At 38.0% G+C, this 22,175-nt stretch overlaps 1 protein-coding gene across 4 annotated transcripts in view; it reads right to left on the bottom strand.

Annotated features, from left to right (window-relative positions):
- Positions 1–2,765: 2,765 nt before the first annotated feature.
- The window catches only part of LOC5569899 (protein starmaker), a 56,550-nt gene continuing 37,140 nt past the window's right edge, over positions 2,766–22,175 (bottom strand). Inside the window, exons 2-5 of one of the 4 annotated variants that reach the window (XM_021840558.1) lie at positions 13,190–13,630; positions 4,798–5,784; positions 3,886–4,035; positions 2,766–3,630 (exon numbers count right to left, since the gene is read on the bottom strand). In XM_021840558.1, coding sequence (XP_021696250.1) covers positions 3,562–3,630; positions 3,886–4,035; positions 4,798–5,784; positions 13,190–13,630 — 1,647 coding nt within the window. In that variant the 3' untranslated portion in view covers positions 2,766–3,561. The remainder of the gene's footprint in view (positions 3,631–3,885; positions 4,036–4,797; positions 5,785–13,189; positions 13,631–22,175) is intronic. The other 3 variants (XM_021840559.1, XM_021840560.1, XM_001658748.2) reach the window with 3 other exon arrangements.

Genomic DNA, 22,175 nt, shown 5'->3' with positions numbered 1-22,175 from the left:
ACAGCTTCCTAAGCCTCAGGTTGGCCAGGAGGAGGAGTTCGGATCGACTATTGGAAAGTTCAGCGCCCACCGGCTGACGAACGAAAACGACTTACGACTAACTGATTTCGCTGCCTCCAAGAATATAGCCATTCGTAGCACCTACTTTCAGCACAGCCTTCCATACCGATACACCTGGAGATCACCACAGCAGACAGGATCACAAATCGACCACGTTCTGATTGATGGACGGCACTTCTTCGACGTTATCGACGTCAGGACCTATCGTGGCGCTAACATCGACTCTGATCACTATCTGGTGATGGTTAAACTGCGCCCAAAACTCCGAGAGCAACGTCGGGTACGTGGGACAGAGTCGATGGAACGATTGGTTCGACGAGGAATGTAGGCAGATTCTGGAGGAGAATAATGCAGCGCGGGCGGTCATGCTGCAGCAAGGGACCCGACAGAACGTGGAACGTTATAGATGGAAGCGGCAACAGCAGACCCACCTCTTTCGGGAGAAAAATTAACGCCGCATGGAAGAGACGGAGTGCGAGGAGATGGAACAGCTGTGCCGGTCTCAAGAAACACGTAAGTTCTATCAGAAGCTCAGCGCATCCCGCAACGGCTTCGTGCCGCGAGCCGAGATGTGCAGGGACAAGGATGGGAGCATCTTGACGGACGAGCGCGAGGTGATCGAAAGGTGGAAGCAGCACTTCAACAAACACCTGAATGGAGCTGAGAGCACAGACAACGGAGGATATGCATTCGTCAGTACTGCGGGCGAAGGAAACCAATCAGCCTTCACTTTGAGGGAGGTTAAGGATGCCATTCGCCAGCTCAAGAACAATAAAGTGGCTGGTAATGATGGTGTCTGCACCGGCTGATAGTCATAATCTGGATAACAGAACAGCTACCGGTGGAGTGGAATGAAGGGGTAATATGTCCCATATGGGCGACAAGTTAGATTGTGAGAACTTTCGAGCGATCACCATTCTAAATGCGGTCTACAAAGTATTATCCCAGATCATCTTCCGTCGTCTGACACCTATAGTAAACGAGTTCGTGGGAAGTTATAAAGCCGGCTTCGTTGGCGGCCAATCGACTACGGACCAGATGATTACTGTACGGCAAATCATTCAAAAATGTCGTTAAGGCCGCACGGGACGTCATCATAATCAGTGTTGATAGACTCACACTCAAAATCTCAATCAATACGCTCTCCCGTGAGAGCAAACTCATTAGAGATCTGGTTCGCAAATCTCACGCTTGAGATTTTGATGCAAAATCAACTCAATCAACTCAAACCGTAAAAAATGATTCAGTCGCAAAACCCGGCAAAAACTCGTGAAACCCAAATGTTGTTGTTTGCGTTAGAAAGGATTGAGATGATTTTACCAGACTAACAAGAAATTATTGCCGTGTGCGAGTAAACTATGGAAATACGAGACAATGAGTTAAAAAGGTGAGCCAACTCATCCATGATTTTTTGACTGCTGAGTTGCATGATTGACAACTCACGCATGAAAAATCTCAAGCGTGAGTTGTGAGAAATTGAATTTTCACAACACTGATCATAATCACCCTATCCATTTTAAGAAGCAAATCCCAAGAACCACTCCATATATCGATGCGAAAATGTATCACTATGATTCTATATATGTAGTGCACAACCCGATAAATTTTCAGCTTCATCGGTTTCCTAAAACTCGAGATTTGCTTCCACAAAGTTTCGATGATTATTGTTAAAGTGAGACGAAAGATAGGGAAAATAACACGGTCTCCCGTGTTCCCTTCATACCAGGTCCCAACGCATTACCTTTTCAACGATTTCAAGGCGGCATACGATAGTATCGACCGCGTAGAGCTATTGAAAATCATGGACGAGAACAGCTTTCCCGGGAAGCTCACGAGGCTGATATGAAGTGGGAAGGTTTCAGGCGAACATTCCAGTTCGTTTGGTTCCAGCCGGGGACTACAATAAGGTGATGGACTTTCGTGCCTGTTGTTCAATATTGCGCTAGAAGGTGTTATGCGGAGAGCAGGGCTTAACAGCCGGGATACGATTTTTACGAGATCCAGTCAATTTGTTTGCTTCGCGGGTGATATGGACATTGTTGGCCGAACATTTGAAAAGGTGGCACACCTGTACACCCGCCTGAAACGCGAGGCAGCAAAAGTTGGACTGGCGGTGAATGTGGTCAAGACTGGAGAGCGTGGGTCGCACTAGATGATGGATCGGACCATGAACCGAGTGAAATGACGTAATATTGTTGGCTAGGCTTTATCAAATTAATTTATTTAGAATTAAATAAATAATAATGAAGTTGCTAGTGCAAATTCAAAATCACAACAAAGCGTCAAACCTTTAAAGAATCTTTGGATTTATCTACATAATCTACAGTTTATAATTGAAGTGTGCAAGTTTACTGTATCTACAGTGATACCTCCATGAGTCGATGTTCCATGACTCGATATCGACTCATGGAACCATACTAAAAACAGAATTTCAGGGTTACTATGATGGTCCCTAGAAGCCACTTTCCAAAGGATTGCTGTTCCATGACTCGATATTTCCATGAGTCGATGGTCCCTTCAATATCGACTCATGGAGGTTTCACTGTATTACCATTTAGGCGTAGATTCAACGCAGCAAATTTTGACCTATTAGATATCAAGTAGGAGCATCCAAAGATGCGTTCAGAATGTCAAAACATATTTAAAAAAATCGGTTAAAGGGAGACTTGTCATCACCAACCAATGTAGAAAGCCAGACACTGCACTTAAGTCTTGTAACGATGTTTTTTTATTGCTCAAAATAGATGTTGCGTGTGGGCTTAGCAAAAATCCTCGCATTGTAGACCACTGAGAATACATTGTCGTTTCTACGTTCGCGTTCTTTAGAATCAATAGGATTTGATATCACGTTTCATCATCTCTACAACACCACACACACCTGTTTCAAAGATATCGTTTTGCGGCGGCCTGCCCCAGTCTTGGACGACATTTTATCTGTTTATGTTGGTCGCACGTTTCGGATTTTTCCGTGCGAGGGAGAAGATTAATCTCGATGATTATTCTTTGGTTTGGGCAGTTCTATTTGTTAGAGATGAATTTAAAGATTTACGAAAACTAACAACCCTCGTTGGAAGCCTATGGTCCCTATTTTTTAAGTAGATAACTAGTACTAAGCAATAGTGTGAGTCAGCCGCATCGTTTGTTGGTCGGGTTTTCGCTAGGAGTATGGTTCGGTTGCGTCTTAAGCCAGCCAGAGAGAGTTTGACGAAACTTATCCTAAAACTCTTCTCTTAGAGTTACATCAGTTTATGTTGTGTGTAATTTACAGATAAAACTGGTCTTATCAATGCTTTATGTTTACTTACATTAGTACTTACAAAATACAGAATTAATCGTATGAAAAGGGGTCTAAACTCGAAATTAGTAATATTGCTATACTAGTTTCAGTTGCAAATTTAAAACGTCGTCGGAGAGAACAAACTAAACTCGTGGGATTTCTTGAACAGCTACACAGTTGTTTTTTTTTTCCTAGGGGTTGATTGTTGATGGTTGGGTGGGATATTATTCTTCCTGTTCCTGCTCGGCCAACATAGGATCGTCGGTGTCCACTAGTTTGCCGGATACGTCATCCTAAAAGTAGATACCGAACAGATCGATTAGTGTGCCATTCAGTTTCCAATATGGCGGCTCACGCATTCAAAATCAACATGGCGGCATCTAAAACCAGTGGGTTTATCTGAAGAGTATGGTGTTTGAAAATTGTGTGCATCAATGTGTTAAAAACTTATTTTTTTAATTCTATCTATCGTCAAGAAGCATCTGTCTTCGTAGGTTAATGGCAGGCAGTGGCTACTGAATATTATTCGTTTGACATTTTATCCACACCTCTTCGGCAATCTCCACGTCCTCCTCGGCTTGGTGATCAACTTCCTCTTCTTCGGCGTCCTCTCGTTCTCCCATGGCAGCGGCAGCCTCTAGAAGTGCCCTCTGTTCCGCCAAATCGTCGTCTTCGCCGTGAACGTCGCTGGAATTTGTCTTTGAAATGGTTCAAACATTACGTAATTACGACCATACTGACTTCAGTGAGAATAACACAAACATTCCGTGTGTCTTTTTACAACCAAAGAGCACCTCAAAAACACATCGCAGCGAAATATCACACAGCAGCGTCAGAAATTGTATGACAACTCTTAAGGTAGATAGACATATCCAATTTGACTAATAAAGCCAATATAGGGCATGTCAGTTGTAGAATAGCACTATATTAGCACGCAAGACGAATTAAAGTGCTTTTTGGTAACTGAGGTTTGCAGCAGCGACTGGTAGACGGCAAGTTCTGCATAGTGTTCTTGTTTTTTAAGAGAAGCGTTCGCAGAAATCAACCATAAGCGTTATTAGAGCGTTCAAGCGATAAATTGGAAAATGTAAAGTGAAGGTTGGCAGTTCCTATTCCAAGCTGAAGACTTTTGCGATTCTTACGTGAAGCCTTAATATGTAGAACAAGGAAACTAAAAAACTATGGTATTAAAAATGTGTATATAGGTAGTCCTGCAGGTGTTGAATTCAGTGTACTAACTTCGTTCCTAGTAGAACGTGAAGATTACCTAACGATACTTTAACATTCATATCTAGGAAAAATAGAGATTATGATAGTCGTTGAATACCCAGCAAATACCTCGACCTTCTTTCCGATTTTGGAAAACAACCATGCTAGACAATAGTTCGTGCAGTACAGAGAAGAAACGACAGAAGAGAGAGCGGCGCGTACAACATCGACCACATCATAAATAGCCAAACCTTCGAATCAACCGTATCCTGACCCGTCGTTTCCTCTTCCACTGGTCTATCGAGGTGCGTTTCTTCGACTTCACTATCCTCTACCGCTTTTGCCACCTCCATCACCGATACAGGTTCATCACTGTCACTTTCGTCATCATCGTCATCTCCAGCTTCGATCACCGTTGATTCTGGATCGATTTCATCGTTTTCTGGTGGCGGGTCTTTGGCCGTTTCCACCCGAGGCTGTAGATCTGTAGCTCCGTCAACGTGCTCATGTTCGTCGATGGGTGACGCGAGTTCTTCGTTCTCTACTGGCGATTGCTGTTCGGTTTCATCGTTTCTCTCTGTTGGCTTTTCTGCTGACTCTTCTTCAATGTTCTGATTTGCTTCATCTCCTACCGGGAGTGCGCTTTTACTGTCTTCGTCAAGGATCATAGGTTCTTCATTGTCCTCTTTTTCCAAATTGGGAATATAGTTTTCTGATTTTTGATCCTTGCTATTGACTTCCTCAGCTTCAACACTATCGTTGACTTCTTCCGTTTCCTCCGAATTCTTCACTGAAATCTGATCAGCAGCTTCTAGTTCTGATGTTTCTTTTGAAGAAAGCTTGGTGTCTTCCTCTGTCACTTCTTGATTTTCGTCAGCTTCAAGCAACGGCGCGGTTTCTTTAATCGCCGTTTCCGATGAATCCTCAACCGATACTTTGTCTTCTTCGTCAACACTCATGGGTTCTTCGATCTTTTCATCGGAGTTTGCTTCGTCATAATTTTCAGTAGTTTTCTCTTCTACAATTTCGTCGTCACTCTGTTCTTCACCTTCCGAAAGTTTCTTTTGTTTATGGTGCGAAGTATCCTCCACATCCATAGCTGCTGCTTCGACATGTTCTAACTTCGGTTTCTCTTCATCAGTTGCGCCACCTATTTGTCGCGCAGCATCCTTATCTCCATCTTCTTTCGTGTCGGATTTGTCTTTCGTGGTCTGCTCGTTAATCGTGATGTCGTTGTGCTTAAGTGTTGGTGTGGTATTGTGTGCGATCAACATGTTGTGGGATGAATACAATAATTTTGTTTCGTGAGTGTTCGGTGTACAGTTGCCAATATGTACAAATCAATTCGTTGCCGATTCGAAAATGAAATGAGAATCAAAAGAAAATTAGTCAAATCTATTCTAAAGGAACACAGCAAAACACAATTTACGACATCCACTCAGCGAGTTATCGTGATGTTAGGCGAAGAATTCGAATAACAGGGCGATTTGTCAGGTTAATAAACACTCAAAGGCAAACGCAGTTCAATTGCAAAAGCTAAGAATTACGGTTTCGATAGCGAACGTACGCTATCGCACTTTATTTACGACCTTTATCCAGCAAAGAAGTTGCTACTTTTTTTTTAAATGTAAATACGTCTTAAACACTAAGCAACTACCACGATTTTCAATTTACGTGAAAGATTCTGGTTGTTGATTTGAAATGCACATGTTTTTGAAGATTTTGTTCATTATGTTTAAGCATGCTAATTGTGTATTTGATTTGTTGTTTCATTTGTTTTCAATGTGTTTGAAATGTTTCTCTTTCTTCGTTTTGTTGATGTTTTCTTGAACAATCTATCATTAGTTTGGTTGGTTAGTAAATATCTGATGCATGCTACTTATAACTTTGTTTTATTTATAAGTAAGGTTCTTGAAAATATTAGAATCTGATGTTACTTATTAGCTATGGATATTGGATAGTGGAAGCAGATGAACAATAACTGATAACTAAGTTTATTATATCTCGAAATACAAGACTCTTCTTACTCATTCGTTGAAAGCAAGTATTCTTCAGTATATTTCAATGAACGAATGGAAATGGTTGTGATGAATATTCAGCTTATTTGTTCTCAATCACTTAATATGTGTCCCACTTCAGCGGTATGGGCTTAGTACCTTTCTGTTGGGCCAAACAAAAGGCTGAAACCAACAAGGCTGATACTAAAAACAGTTGAAACAGGTTGAAACTATAGTTCGATCATTCAGGGCTGGAAGCGACTGAGCGTCTGAGGAACTTAATAGACTTTATGCCTTAAAAATACAATAAAGAACCAAACATACTTCAAAGAGCAACCAGGAAATAAGAGTTATCATAAAGATTTTTATCGAATCCGGCCATACATTTCTGTAATGGTATTTCGAAGGTTTTTTTTTAATTACGACAAATCTCGCGTATCAATTTAAAAGGGCCAATCCTCATATCGTTGGTTTTGAGAAAATTCGATGTTAATATTGTCGTTTTATATATTAAGGGTATTCACTTAACAGCGCAAACCACTGCGTAAGTCATGCTAAATTGGTTATCCGAAATGTTTCATGAAATTGCGTACATAATCAATGAAACCTTTCAGTATGTTGAAAACCAATCGTAGAATGCTTTGGTGAAGTCTGTATGTCACTATGGGGATTTCAAACAAATAACAATACCATGTTCCGAAAACTGTTATGGAAAAGGCTTTTATCCTAAAGACTGCAGGAAATTGTAAAAAACAGGTTTGAATACAAGATGCTGAGCAAATTGAAGTGTACACTTGCATATAAAAAATCGCATGTAGGCCATTCCTAGTCTACGTGGTTTCCGCTTACGTTGGTCTCGAGTCCAGTCAACGTTGTTGAACCGGGCATATTGATCTTTGTAGCATGTGAGATAGGAAATGCAGCTATTTAGTTTTGTTATGTATCTCCTAATAGTGATCCCCATTAAATATATCAACGAAATCGCAACCATTAATCTCCCAAGTTATGCACATATGAATATCATGGACATCTCCTGAGGAATATCCTGAGTGACAATAAACAGTGCACTGTCTGTCATTTACTGCTGTTTCATAGGTCTGATTGTTATTTGAACAAATAATGAATGCATAAAGGTAAATTGAATAAAATTTAATCACGATAAACATTAGTTTTCAAGAGTTATCCTCCTTTGGTGGACAGCAATTTTGAATTGGAACAACAAATGTTTGAGGATGGTTTGACGTTTTCAGTGGATAACTAGATTATATTTCTTCGATTTGACATTGAAGAGAAGCAGAAAAGGAATATTTCATTTGAAATGTTTCAGTGCTAAAGTTACGCAGGATTTTATTTTACGCAGGTTTTAGTGAATACCCCTATTGTAAATATTGTTCATCAAATTTAAAATTCCGATTTCTTAGAATTCAAATCAATCAATGTGATTTCTTGCTCATTGAGTGATGATTTATTATAACTACTCGTTAATAATTGATTTTATTTTGAAAACTGCCAAATATGTGGGAACAAATATAGATGGAAGCCTGACCTTTTTATAGGCCAACTTAAATATTGTTTGCGTGCATTTGCCCAAGGCTAGACCCTTTCTATTTAGGGATGGTACCCAAATCAAGTCACGCTAAATTTCAACTTTTTTGACCCCCTCCCCCCTTTGTCACGTTTTTTGTATGAGCCCTCCGATTTTTTTGTAAGACTTGTCACGCTTGGCTTGAACCCTCCCCCCTGAGAGCGTGACTTAATTTGTGCAAGACACCTTACTTCGAATGAAAACAGAGAGTCATTTTCCTTTCACCACTAAGGCCAATGAGTATGCAAAATTTTTCGTTTGTAGGCTCTCTTGATGCAAAGACATTCGCTCATTGGGCGTTTTGAGCAGGGGACCTATGAATGATTAGAAAAAAGCGGTTTTTGGCTGAGTATTTTTTTTTTCCAGGAATTACTTCAGAAACTGTTTCAGATAGCATTTGCCCAAATATTCTTTTAGGCATTACTACGAAGATTTCTTCAGGGGTTTCTTTTAATGATTCCTCTACAACCTAAAGGAATTCCTTCAAGGATTGTTCAACATACCTTCAATAAAATAACCCCACAAGTATTATTAAGATTCTTCAAACGTTTGTTTGAGAAAATTCCAAGTCCTTCAGTCGATTATTTAGATTCTTCAGTCGAACTCGCTATTAATTCGTTCTATATTTTAGGTTACAACATCTTTATGAATTCAAGCAGTAATTGCACTCCAGAGATTCATTCACTGATTCCCTTGAAAAATGTCGTAATGATATTTCTTTAAGATTATACCTACAGGAATTACTCCAAAGATTATAACTAATTTTTCTTAAATAAAAGTCCTCCAAAAATTTTTTGAGAATTTTGTAAAGAAAGTTCTCAAAAAAATTATCCAAGAAATTTATAATTATATTTCTAAATATTATTGGAAGAATGATTTAAAAAATACAGTAGTTATTTCAAAAAGAAATCCTAACATTATCTCTTATCTCTTATCTTTATTGAATTTTATGAAATATCCCTGATCGATTTTTTAGGAATTCCTGAAATAGTTCTGGAGTTTTTCTGGAGTCGTCTCTGGTAAGAATTCGGTGTAATTTCAGGGAGGGTAGCTGCACAAATCGGTGTATTTACTCCATAAGGAATTCTTGTAGGGTTACTGGAAAATCCCTAGGTGATTTTTTTCAAACTTTTGAAATAAACCTATGAGTGTAGGGGGAGATCCCCCAGTACCGGACACTTAAGCCACTAAATTCATAATTCGAAAAATATTGATTTTATTGGCTCGTGTTACCCATTTATGATAAATATTATCATTTTTATAGTGTACAAAAATAATTTCGAAAATATATATATGAATTTTGACATTGCATTTTGATGATGTATTTTAGTACCAAATTGGCCGATCTTGAAAGGTGGCACCCAATACCGGACACCATCTGGAATTGCCTTGAATTCTGTAAATTTGAACATCATTGAATGTGTACACTATAGGAATAGTTTATAATTATCAATTAAATGCATTTGCAACATTTACAAGAATAATTTGAGCTTTTCTTAGTTTGCAAGATGCCTATCAAAAACCTCTTTCATATATGATGAAAAATAGCACATTTTACGATGTTGTTCTGAATGTTCATTCTTCTTAATTTTATTGCATGTTTGATACCATGATCGACGAAACCCATGAAAAATGAAAGTATTTTGAGACACTGATGCAATAATTACAAAGATATCATATAACAAATCAAGCTGTCCGAAACTGAGGGACAGGAGGTGCTTAACCAAAATTGTAATTTGGCCCTATTTAGTTCAATTATGGTATAAAATACATTCATACTATCAAATTAGGATTATGTTCGATCATGCTTGCGGGATCCAAAGTATTTTTTTCATAATCAAAATAATTACTGAATAGGCTCAAAATTAAGGGGATACGTCATTTTTTTAAAGATTTTCAAACTTTTCTACTTTTTTAAAAAAGCATGCATATTTCAAGGATGTGTTATTCTACGCAAACATTAGTCTATATAATAGCTTTATTTCCTACTAATACACCATCTTAATTGGACCATGATTTCTCAATGTTTCGACTTTGTCCGGTATTGGGTGCTGTCCGACACTGGGGGATCTCCCCCTATTCTTTTTCTGTAGAAACTCCTGTAGGAATCTATGAAGAAATCGGTGGTAAAATGTAGGAAACCCCGGAACACGGTTTGGGAAAATTTCTAGAATATTCCTTGCGGAAATCACTGAATGCACTGGCGTTGAATTTCTCTGAGCAAATTCTAAAGAATTTATGGAGAGAATTTTCTGGAGCAACTTAATAAACAATCGCTGGTTAAATTCATAAAGGAGTTCTTGGAAAAGTTCCTAATAGATTACTTGGAAATAATATCTGGAGATTTGTTGCAACAATTTTGGAAGGTATAACAGCAAAAAATGACACAGGAACTCCAGGAGGGATTCTAGTAGGGTTTCTTGGAAAAAAAAATCCTAAATGAGTTTCCTTAAAATTTAAGTAAAAAATTTATTTAGATTTTTTTACCAACTCGTGTGGGAATCTAGAGAAATCGGTAGAAATATCTCTAGAGGAAATACTAGAAAAGTTTCTTGGAAATTTTTCAGGGCAGTTCCTGTGGCAATTATTGAAGGTAGTGACGTAGGATGTCTTAAAGCAATATCTTAAGAAATCCCTTCTAAGCATGTCCTAAAAAACACTGGGCAAATTCCTGGGAGAATAGTCTGAGAATCTTTAATGAAATTTGTGGAGGGATGCACGGAGGAATCCCTGGAAGTAGTTCAGAATAAATTATTCAATAAATTCCATGTATGTCGTGTGTCAGGTACGAGTATCCTTCATGCCAAGGAAAGTCAAGGAGATTTCCTTTACAGGAAGACCCTGAACCGACTGTAAATCAAATCCAACAACAATATTCAACCTGACTTTGCTTTGTAGCCACGAACGTTACCTTTAGGACAAGAAAGGTCGTAAGGTACCGCGGGGCAAGTGGGTAAATGGGGTAAGTGAAAACAATTGATATATTTTACTGAATATGTGAATTAACGTTTTAATCTCATGCGTAAATCTTTGAGGCCATTGAGAACATTACGATAGGTAAGAGATTTCTGAGATTTTTCAGCCATTATTGCATAATAGAGCGAAAAATTGTTAACCTGTCAACTGTTACTCCGTAACAAGTTGGCGGCGTACAATCTTATTTTAATATTTTCAGTGGAAAAAAGTCGCGGAAAATAATTTCCTGTACCACTTCTTAGTTGTCCTCTGTGACAGTTTCAAACTGCAATAAAAAAAGTTTTAGAATTAATTCGACGTAGACCTAAAAATAACTAAATTTAAACACCGTCAATTTTCTCATCAGGTGGGGCAAGTGAAAAGTTTATCATTAGAGATTGAATTTGTGTTTTCTTTTTAAGTAGCCATAAGTAAACATGGTTTGCAATTATCATAGAAAAACATAACGTGCTGATAATTCAAGAAACACTATACTCAAGCGTTAAAAGCTATTAGAAATCATGGAACTTCTCTAAAAGATGTTGCCAAACATTATAATATTAATATGTCTACTTCGGGCAGCCAATTAAAAGGAAGACGTTGACTGAAAAGTTGCAATATTAGAGAACACACGGAAATCTCGTGGAATGTCTATGTAAAGCTAGTTCAAAACATAAAAATGGGGTATAGGTCTATCCACATAAAAAAGATTCTAAATACGTTATTGAAGGATTCCGTTTGATTTCTCCCGAAGAGTTATCCGACGTCATATCCGACTTTCTCAAAAACAAATAACGAGCGGTGGAAATTCTACAGAGCAGAGATGCAATTGCTGTCCCATGATTTAAGAACTAACATTGGAAATGTTGTCGAATCATTTCAACTAACATAACTGAACAGAAGAAATTTCAATTGAAAAGAATAACATTTTCTTTGTTTACATGTTACTTATGTTATTGTTCATTGGGAAGCCTTAACAAATGTTAAAGCTAATAGAATTCGTGAATATAACTGTTTGTTTTTGAATTTATCGTTCAAAACGGTAAACTTTTCACTTGCCCCACTTTTGGGGCTATTTAAGTAGATATAGTTTCCCATCTTTTAATATTGCTTGATCGAGATTAAAACCTGCCATATGATTCCATTTGCCTTGTAAATTTAAATCAACCTTAAAAGTTTCAGCCTCATACAAGAATCTCATTGTGTATGACGTTGAAAAATCTGTCAGAGGTTATCCATAAATCACGTTACGTACAATTTGACCATTTCAACCCCTTCACCCTCTGTCCAGCTTTCAGATCCAAAACACTCTAAATAACACTCGTGTTGCTAATAAAACTGACCATACCGCTGAAGTACCCATCTGTTGGTGTTGATGATGATTACACAAGTTATCGGACATGTACTTTTCGCACGACGTGACATATTCTGTATCGCACTGCTGCAAAGAGTGTCGATAAACGAACCGGAATCACTCTGCAAACGGATGCAACCTGTTCAAATGTTTATCTTATCGCTTCGTTTTTTGGCGAAACACGACCATTTTTTTGCGAAATGTACATTGCATCATCGAAGGCGGTTCGAAATGCGTTAGTAAGTGTGCGAAGATATTTTAGCGTAAATTAGTCATATATTGAACATAGTACATAATTCTGATTAGTGATTGGCTCTATTGATCGGGGATTAGCATTAACAACAGAAAACACATGCTTCTATCAATGCTTCGTTTGTATCTCAAATGAAAACAATCCTGAACAATATGCATAGAACATCAACTTAGCAAAATGCAACTCTTTCAATATAATAATTATTAATAACATGTCTTTTGCGACGGCGGTGCGCAAGCGGTTTCTCCTCATATATCATTTTCCCCCTAAATCCAAAGGAGAGCAATCTTAAGCCACGAGCGCGAGTGAGAGAGAGATAGAGGACCATTAATCGTTGCGGTTAATAATTGTAACGAGCAAAATAAATTCCCATATATTTTTTGCGCCAAACTTTTCAAACTCAAAAGAAACAACTGAAACGGCACACAAGGCGTTTTTGTGTGAGTACTGCTGGGGCTGGCTGATTGAGTGCGAGCGTGCATCAGCAAACAACTCAAACCTCGTTCGCTCCCTCTTCAGTCTTATTTTCTTTGTCCTCGTCGTCGTTTTCCGCCGACGCCACCGCCGTCGCCGTCACCTGGCTCTGCTGGTCCTGGTCGGCGTCGCCGGTGCCATTTTTCTGCTGGCCTTCTTCGCTCACCTCGCTGGTGCTTTCGGTGGCCGGTTTCGGGGCTTCCATCTTTAGGAACACTTCCAGGTTGTCCACCTCGTTTGCCAGGTCGAAGTCGTCGTAATCTCCGCAGTACTCGGCATCGTTGAACATCTGCGGGGGGAGGGGATGGCGCGGGTTCTGATCGCTGATCGTCGCCCCGTTGTGTTCCGCGTTCTTCTGCATAAAGTCCTTCTCCGCTTCCTGGCCGGGCTCTGTGATGTCGATGATCGTGTAAGGGATGTGTTTGCTGTCGAGGATCATCGTCACTCGCTGCTGGCGCTTTTTCACCTGTTTGCAAAAGGAAAGGAAGAGAAACGACATCGTCAATCATTTTGCTACGAGGCAGATTTTATGGGAATAATAAAAAATTATGGCCCCCTCCCACTACTGGGTTGTCAACGGAAATCCCAAGCAAGGCTTTCAGCGCACAGGAAATTTCATCTCATAAAATAAGATTTATCAAGGTCACACACGAACAACGAATACGATGTACAAAGCCAATAACAGCAAAATTAATCTACTATGGCAACAATTGTAATATCATACGCTACTACTGTACATTTTGTATCATCCTCCCGTAATCAACACGTGGCCTTCGCCTTGTATCACCACCCACCCAAAACACATCCCATTGCTGCTTTATTCTCTCCTCCACCCATTCTAAGTCTCTCAATTCCCAAAGAAAACTAACCGGTGGGCGTTGTACATATACGAAGGGGGTAGCTATCCGTTAAATACATTGTGAATTATTTTTCGCAGTCAGTAAAACTGTCGCTTTGTCGTGCTCGTCCTCATCGGTGGTCGTTCCACTTCCACTCATTCTTTCGAATGCCGTCGCAAAACCCAAGATCTTTGCCAAGGCCATCATTAGATCCGTCATTCATCAGAACGTGCCATATGGTTGATGGTGATGGTCTTTATAGTGGTTTGTTTGCTTTGATGAGAGGAGAGAGTGGAAGTAAGCTAAGATGCGAACAGTGATCACCTGATCGTACATGAGATGATCTTATTTACCTTACCACCTGTAGAGCAACCGGAATGCTGATGTTTTTGGCACACGTTTCATTCGGACATGGATACCTAGTAGTTGCCCGCTCGCAACGGACTTGCTATTAAATTCCCACGACTTGTTTTATGCGCGATTTGAACAAATAATTTCACGCGCTTGTCGCGTCGTCGTTGTGATAAACTTTTTGATTAGTCGGCAGTGTTTTGGTATCGAGGATCGCTGATCCTGAGAGATTCATTGTACCTAGATCTGAGCAGTTCGCGCTTGAGTTATGAGCTTTAGGTGTCGGCCAGAGTGGACGCGTCATGCGAAGCGACGCGAAAATCCTTTGGAATTTGACATTTCATTATTAATAATTGTTATTCCTTCCCGTGCAATTTTCGCTTCGCTTCGCAATTCGCGTCTACCCTGGCCGCGCCGTGTCTCAAGGATCTAATTATGTCTCTAGTGGATTTTGGGTTGCTGAATCTGATGCTGTTTTCCGAATTGTTTCAGCACGTCACAATTTTGAGCTACAGGTAGCCAACCTTCTATAAAACTTTGATTTCATTGTTGTTTACGTGAAATTTAAAGCATGATTTATCAAAATTTTTAGTGGTCTAATCCACCAAGCATGCAAAATAGGACTTCAACTTTCATTTAAAATGTAATTTGGTTCCAAATAATTGCAGTCACCATACAAAGTTCTTCGTTTCTCTTATATGGCAAAGTACAATACTTTTCTAAACCATCAAAAAATAACTTTTGCGAATCGACTTTGTTGATAAGTATTGTTTAACACATGAAGTTTGAATTCTGTGGCAAATAAAGGCAATAAATTACCATACAAGCTGATAACTTGCATGCAAGTCGGCTACAATAGTCAGCCAATATCTCAAAAACTAGACGTGGTATGATATTTTCGAAAACGGAAATTGATTCAGCAACTCTCAATTGTGGAAATAACGATATTTTGGTGCTTGAGAGTGTGAAAAACGTGTTCCGCAGTTTATTTCAAAGCTCAGAGATTTCTTTTCAGGAAGATTGCTGTTTATCAGTACTGACGAATTCCTTCAAATCGGTCAGTCACAAAACTCGACCATCTTCGATTTGCACATGTTTTTGGTATGGTACAATAGGTGTTTTCCATATAAAAAACGATCGACGACTCGAGTATAACTTTAGAATAAATGTGTGCATGCAATCTATAATTCTAACACGGAAACTGTTGATTTCAGAGATAAATGTTCTACGAAGAAGTTGTAGTGAACCGTTTGAGCTACAAGAAAAAATTATACACTGAAAAAATATTTTATGTTTTTTGTGAAAAATTCAATAATAAAACTTAAATTTTAAATTAAGAGTCTTGATAGCAAAAAGATGTTTTGGACAAAGTTTCATGATGGAGAAATCTTCAAAAAAAAAGTTTTTGTAAGAACAATTTTTCATCGATCGAGAATTGCGAATAACTAATGAAAATGGCCTATTTTATTATTTAATTTATCATTCCAAATAGATAATTATCGGACACCGAGAAACAAGATGATCGCAGTTAAGCAATCTTTTAAAATTACTACAGAGAACCACCAGAAACTTCTTAAGAATTCCTCAAAGATTTAAACAGAAATTTCTCAAGGAAATCCCTATTCTTAAGGCTCAAGTAAAAATGGTGCAAAAGTCGAAATTGAAAAGCAGTTTTCTCATTTCAAAGAGACAAATCAAAGAAAATAAAAACACACAGCTCTTTTTTTGCAAAATAAATAAGGAGAAAACTGCTTTTTCAATTTTGACTTTTGAACCATTTTTACTTGTGCCTTAAAGGAATTCATCCAGATGATCCTTCCATAGATTTCCCAAGAACTTTCGCCAAGATTACCACTTAGGACTTCTTTTAAAATTTAACTGATATTTTATGTAAGGATACTTCCAGAGATGCCTGCAGGAGTTTTTTTAGGGTTTTCTCAAAAAAAAAAATAGCTCCAGGAATCCCTTCAGATACAGTATTGGACAAAACATTTGCAACTTTTTCGATTTTCCATACAAAATGGGCAAGTTTGGAGGCTTGGATCTCAGTTATTTATGGACCGATATAAACGTAATTTTCACAGTACGTCAGACATAACTGGAATTCAAAATATATTTCTGAAAGATTCTTCCAATCACGAGTTCAAAAGTAATAACGGTTTGACTAAAGTGAAATTTTTGGCGAAAAAATACAAACGATTTATCTGGAAATAAGAAAGCCCTACACATAAATTGTCTTCAGCAAACTTGTTTATATTGTCTAAATCTACAACTTTGCTGACGACATCATAATGATATTCCTTCAACTTTTTAAATTACGTAAATTAGAAAAAATAGCCAAAAAAATCACTTTGGTCGTACTGTTATTGCTGTTGAACTCGTGATTATAAAAATCTCTAAAAAATATATGTTAAAATTCAAGTTATGTCTGACGTACTGTGGAAATTTCATTCAAATCGGTCTACAAATAATCGAGATCTGAGCCTCCGAAATTAACCATTTTGTATGGAAAATCGAAAAAGTTGCAAATGTTTTGTCCAATACTGTATGAGCTAGGATGCAGGATGCGCCATCTTTAATTCTGGTATTTTTTTAACATTGAATAGCTTTGGCACTTATCAACCGATTGATTTGATTAGATATGTTTTGGGAACGTCAATTCACTACAATTTTAATTATGAATAACTTTACACCGAAACAACGCGCCAAAATAGTGACGCTTCAACTGGAAAATAATCTTACATTCTTGCTTAATAATGCCAAGTAATGCCACATTTGAGGAACAGAAAATCTATTCGAAATCTATGAAACGCCATTCTATGATAAGAAAGTGACCGTTTAGGCCGGTGTTCGTGCCAAAGCATTCATTGAACCATAATATTCGAAGAGTATGAAACAGTCGATGGAAATCGATATCTTCTAGCTGATTATATCTGCCCGCAAATTCATGAGAAAGGTCTTAACGGCTACTGGTTTTAATGCAACGGCACTCAATGTCCCATTGAAAATCGAACTTTTTAGTTTATGCAACGAAGGTTCGATGTCATTTTTTTTTTTGTTTTTTTTTACCGATACAGATCAATTTACAACTTATCTATATTTACATCTTATTTTCACTCTCTCCTACTCTTTTACTCTCACACCGAGCAGGTAGGAGAGAGCTCTGTTGTTAGTGAGGCTAGCTGCCTGCGAAGAGGGTCAGTTTGTCTCAGTCACCATCTGATACTGACGGAGGATGGATGTGCTCCCCAAAGAACGGTCCTCCGTGAAGCGTCTTCTGGTGGCTGGACGGGTTTTTTTTTTGTGGAGGGGCTGGGAATCGAACCCATGACATTCCGCTTATGAAGCGAAAGCGTAACCTCAAGGCTACAGACCCCCCTATGTCAAAAAATAGACATCTAATTTGAATTTGGGGATGCTGATTTGACTCCCCTGGACTTCTTTTAATAGAGTTATTTGAAACGCAAAGTCTATGCTAACAAACGGACCGTTGCCGAGCTCCAGGCAAACACCAGTGCCGAAATCATTACAAAAACTCAAGAAAAGCTTAGAAAAGTAATGAAAAAATCAGCAAAAAGAACTTATTATGCTGTGGTCAACAAAGGCAACCACTTGATTAATGTTGTTCATATGAAAAAGTCCAAATAAATTGCAAAGGATCAGATTAAATAAAAATACCACAATATAGAAATTGATTGATTTAAAAAATGGCGCACTTAGTATATTTAGCAATTATCTCAGATAATTCTCCACAAATCTTTTGAAAAATTTCATAAGGAGATTCTACAAAATTATTTTGAAGAATTCTTCCTAGGAATTGGCACGGTCTTTCACAAACGAAGATTTTCGAAGAATTATGGGAGGTACTTCTAAAGAAGATACTGTAATAATCACTTATAAACTTCGAAAAAACTCCTAGACTCTTGAGGCAGTGTTGGAGGATTCTCTAGATAAATTTCTCATTGGAAAGAACGAATCCCTGGAAAATATCCTGCAGAATTTTCTGAAGGAATCCCTAAATAAGCATTGGCCAAATTGCTTGAGAAATCTTTGTAGGATTGATCGGAATGAGGAATTACTGGACTGCTGTAGTTTTGGTGTAGCTGGTGTGAAACCTTAAATGAATCATGGAGAATTTACTTGAAAAAAATCTCGAGAAATGTTTGGATGTACTGCAGGAATAATCCGTCTACAGAAAGTTAATGAAATTTCTAAAGGAACCTCATGAGGTTCTAAAGTAACCATAAGTACTAATAATAAGCACTAACTCAGCATCATAAATGCATACAGGCATTATAATAGCACTATAAATGCTAACAAGCCTAATTACAGCACATCCACCGCATAGGAACCCTACTACTGCACTTTGTGATAATTTTACTATATTCAATGCAAATAATCATGTTGCTGCCTCAATTATATATTATAATCTCAATAACACTAATTTTGATGAAATAATTTTCCATTCATTACCATACATTAGTATGTGTCAGATTTTCCTTACCTCATTCATATTCTCCGGTATACGAAAAATGTTAGGTGGTCATAGCAGTAGCAGTATAGTTACTTTGAAATCCTGGAAGAGTTCTGAGCGCAAATTTCTCTAATAATCTCTGTAAAAACGCCTGGAACTGGAAGAATAACTGTAAAATCGCCCTAGGAACTTCTAGAGGATTCCTCGTACGATTTACTGGAAAAAATCCCTAAAAGATTTGCTTTGAAAAACACTAAAAAAACAATGTAGTTTTTCTCTGGAAGAAATTCTTTAGTCTTTGGATAATTTCATAGAATGATAATTAAAGAAATTGATAGAAGAGTTACTGGAAAAAAATGCTAGAGAATCAGTGGTGGAATATCTAGATGAATAGAAGGGATCCCTCAAGGAGCCTTCGAAAGCATTTCAGAAGATTTCACTAGAAGACTTCCCGAAAACTTTTATAAATCTGAGGAAACCGAAAAAAAATCAAAGAAAACCTATGGAAATTTGCGTAGCAATCGCTAACAGTAGCTGGTAGAAGGTGCATTCAGTCTAAGAATTGTTGGAAGTCATGCAAAAATCTGAAGATTCCACTATATTTCTATCACTTCTATCAACCCAGGTGCCAAACGGCCCCACTTTCCTCTTTTCTTTCATACTCTTTTATTGTTTGATGAATATATGTACTATTTCGCTACATTGGCGCGTGTTTTCAGTCTTGCAGCTTTCGGTGTATAATAAACGGATGAGGGTTGAACCATTCGGAACGTATAGTTTGGCTTTTGCAATATTATTGTTCAATATAAAAATAAGGCCGATAGAAATTTTCACTTTCACTCGACGCTCGCAACGAGACAAAGCATCGTCGTGGTCAACCCGTACCGTATTACGAAATACACATTGTAAATTACGTTAAATTGCTGTACTGTTTATAAATAAATCTCGCGGAAGACACATCTACGGGATTTTGCGGCAACTGTGCGTCAAACAATTATCATTCAGCACATTAGCACTTGTCGCTTTTCGAGCGATGCCTGATCGCAGCAATTGTGCGGGATTTGACCCGACGGACACTGGTAGGGTTGGACGAATTTCGCGATGACATATTGGTAATTCTGCGGTAATTAATGCTAATTCTGGTGGACGTCGGTATGGGCATGAACGAGGAAGTCATCTCTATCTAAGGTTTCCTATGTCTTAGGGGCGGCGCCTGAGAGATTTAGCTTTCAGTTAGCATGTCTTTCAAGTGCGTGCAAGCTTTTTACCATTGAAAGATGATCTTAGCTAACTGTCAATTATCGACTGTTTAGAAACAAATTGATCATCAAATTCGATAAAAAGTACCAGAATATTCTACTAACTCGGTTTCGCTTTACGCGTCTCGCACAGTGTATTCTGTGCTTTTTCGACTTTGGCGGCTCTCAATATATACCAATTCGTAGTTTTCACTGTTGTTCTTTTTAGTGCGCATCATACGCTCGTGCTGCGAGTACACGAATTCTTTCGACTCTCAGAAGTTTGATCGCTTTAAGATCCTTGTTTGGACCCGTGCCTTCGATTTTTCGTTTGATCCGTTAGCGAAAGCTGGCGGTGGTAATCCTTCTTGGACAAGGTCTTGGTAAAAAAAACCTCTTTCGTTTATTCACTGAATATGATTGCAACTACGAACAAAGGATGAATCTGTGAATTCACAACTTTCTTCCAAAAAAAAGTGAGATTTAAAAATGGAGGAAAGAATATTTCTCTGGAATGCACGCTTTTTTCCAAGGGTAAAATGGCTAATGTTGATAATTGAATTGAAATGAGCATTCAGTTCGATACGTTGGACACATTTTTCGAACATCAAATCGAAGCAGCTTCTAATCCAGGCTCTTTGATTCAAGTGAGGAATCAAATAGCGCCGCCAATCGTGATCAGTTGTTTAGAATTTGGAGAATTTAGGCAGGAGCTTGGGTTCCTTCCAAATCGCAAAGAAAGGAAACTGTCGCATTTAACCGAAAATTGTTGAAGATCGCGAGTTTATTTCCTAACATTTTGTTGACAAGAGGCACATTTTTTTTACTTATGACGACAAAACTGAACGTTTGTTCAAAGTCGTCTTGAAAGGTCTCTCAAACAAAGTCGGAAAATGTCAAAAAATAATATAGATTTTCATTTTTTCTATTTGAGTTTTAAATTTGGAAGGCATTGTAATCAAACATCAGAATGATAAAGTCAGAATCACCAATTATATTTTGTCAGTAGGCGGATCCGCAGTGAATTGAAATTCACTGACATTAGAAGGCCCTGCTCTCAAGTAACTATAAGTCACCTGAAGAGATCAAAAATTGAATAAATGATTTACTTGGATTATCCCCAAGCCAAGTTATTATGAAAAAGAGAACTCAATCTGACATTCGTCTAATTTTTGGGATTGTCCTTATCGCAAACGAATCGTTGAGGGTCGTACTAGGCAGATGAACCGGAATTCCCCAGACAGAATCTCCAACGATTCTCATTTTTTCAGATCGCTTGCTTAATAATCACACCCACTAAGTGAATTATGAACATGCTCATTCACAAGCTAATTTTCTTCCGTCGGATAACCTTCGAATCTCGAGATAATTCGTATGCCAATTTTGTAGAAAAAAGTTTCAGTTTCTTTTCTTTCCTTTCTACGAGTAACCGTTGAAATTGTTTCAAATCAAATGAAAATACCACTTCTTGTGCCGCCGTAAGTAACTTTTATTCCATCTCTTCATCAACGGAAAATCCCAACGGAAAATCATTAGAAAACGTACCTACTTGTAATAACATGTCTCCATCTGATTTTGATTTTCTAACTGAACAATTGAATCAAATGATTGATGTTAAATACCACCACTATGGCTAAAGCAGTTCAAGATAGTGTAATATTTACCAATAAAATTGTATTGGATAACGTTACTGCTATGAATACAAATAATGTGTTGAATATTTTGAATTGGAATGCTCGTTTCTAACAGCTAATATCATACATATAGCAGTTATCACTGAAACTTATTAGAAACTAGGATCCAAACTCAAAAGAGATCTAAACTTTCTTGTTTATTATATTGATCGACTCGATTTAGCTTTGCGGGTTATATTGAACTCACTGTAACCGATCGCAGAGCATTGAAAGAGAACTTCGTGCTTTGGTTAAGAGAGACTGCAGAATATAATTAACTAAAGAAAGCGGCTGTCAAAACAAAGTAATGGTTGCAGGTAGAGATAGAGGTAAGCTTAGCGATGCTCTTATATTTATCGATTGAAGGAATCTGAAGTCGGTAATAAATCAAAGCGAACAATCCAAGAACCTCATAAATAATTCTACTTTGTAATTG

This window comes from Aedes aegypti, chromosome 2 (genome assembly GCF_002204515.2).
Source record: "Aedes aegypti strain LVP_AGWG chromosome 2, AaegL5.0 Primary Assembly, whole genome shotgun sequence".
Classification (NCBI taxonomy): domain Eukaryota; kingdom Metazoa; phylum Arthropoda; class Insecta; order Diptera; family Culicidae; genus Aedes; species Aedes aegypti.
The sequence above is the reverse complement of the archived record's forward strand: the minus strand, read 5'-3'. Positions and strand labels throughout refer to the sequence as shown.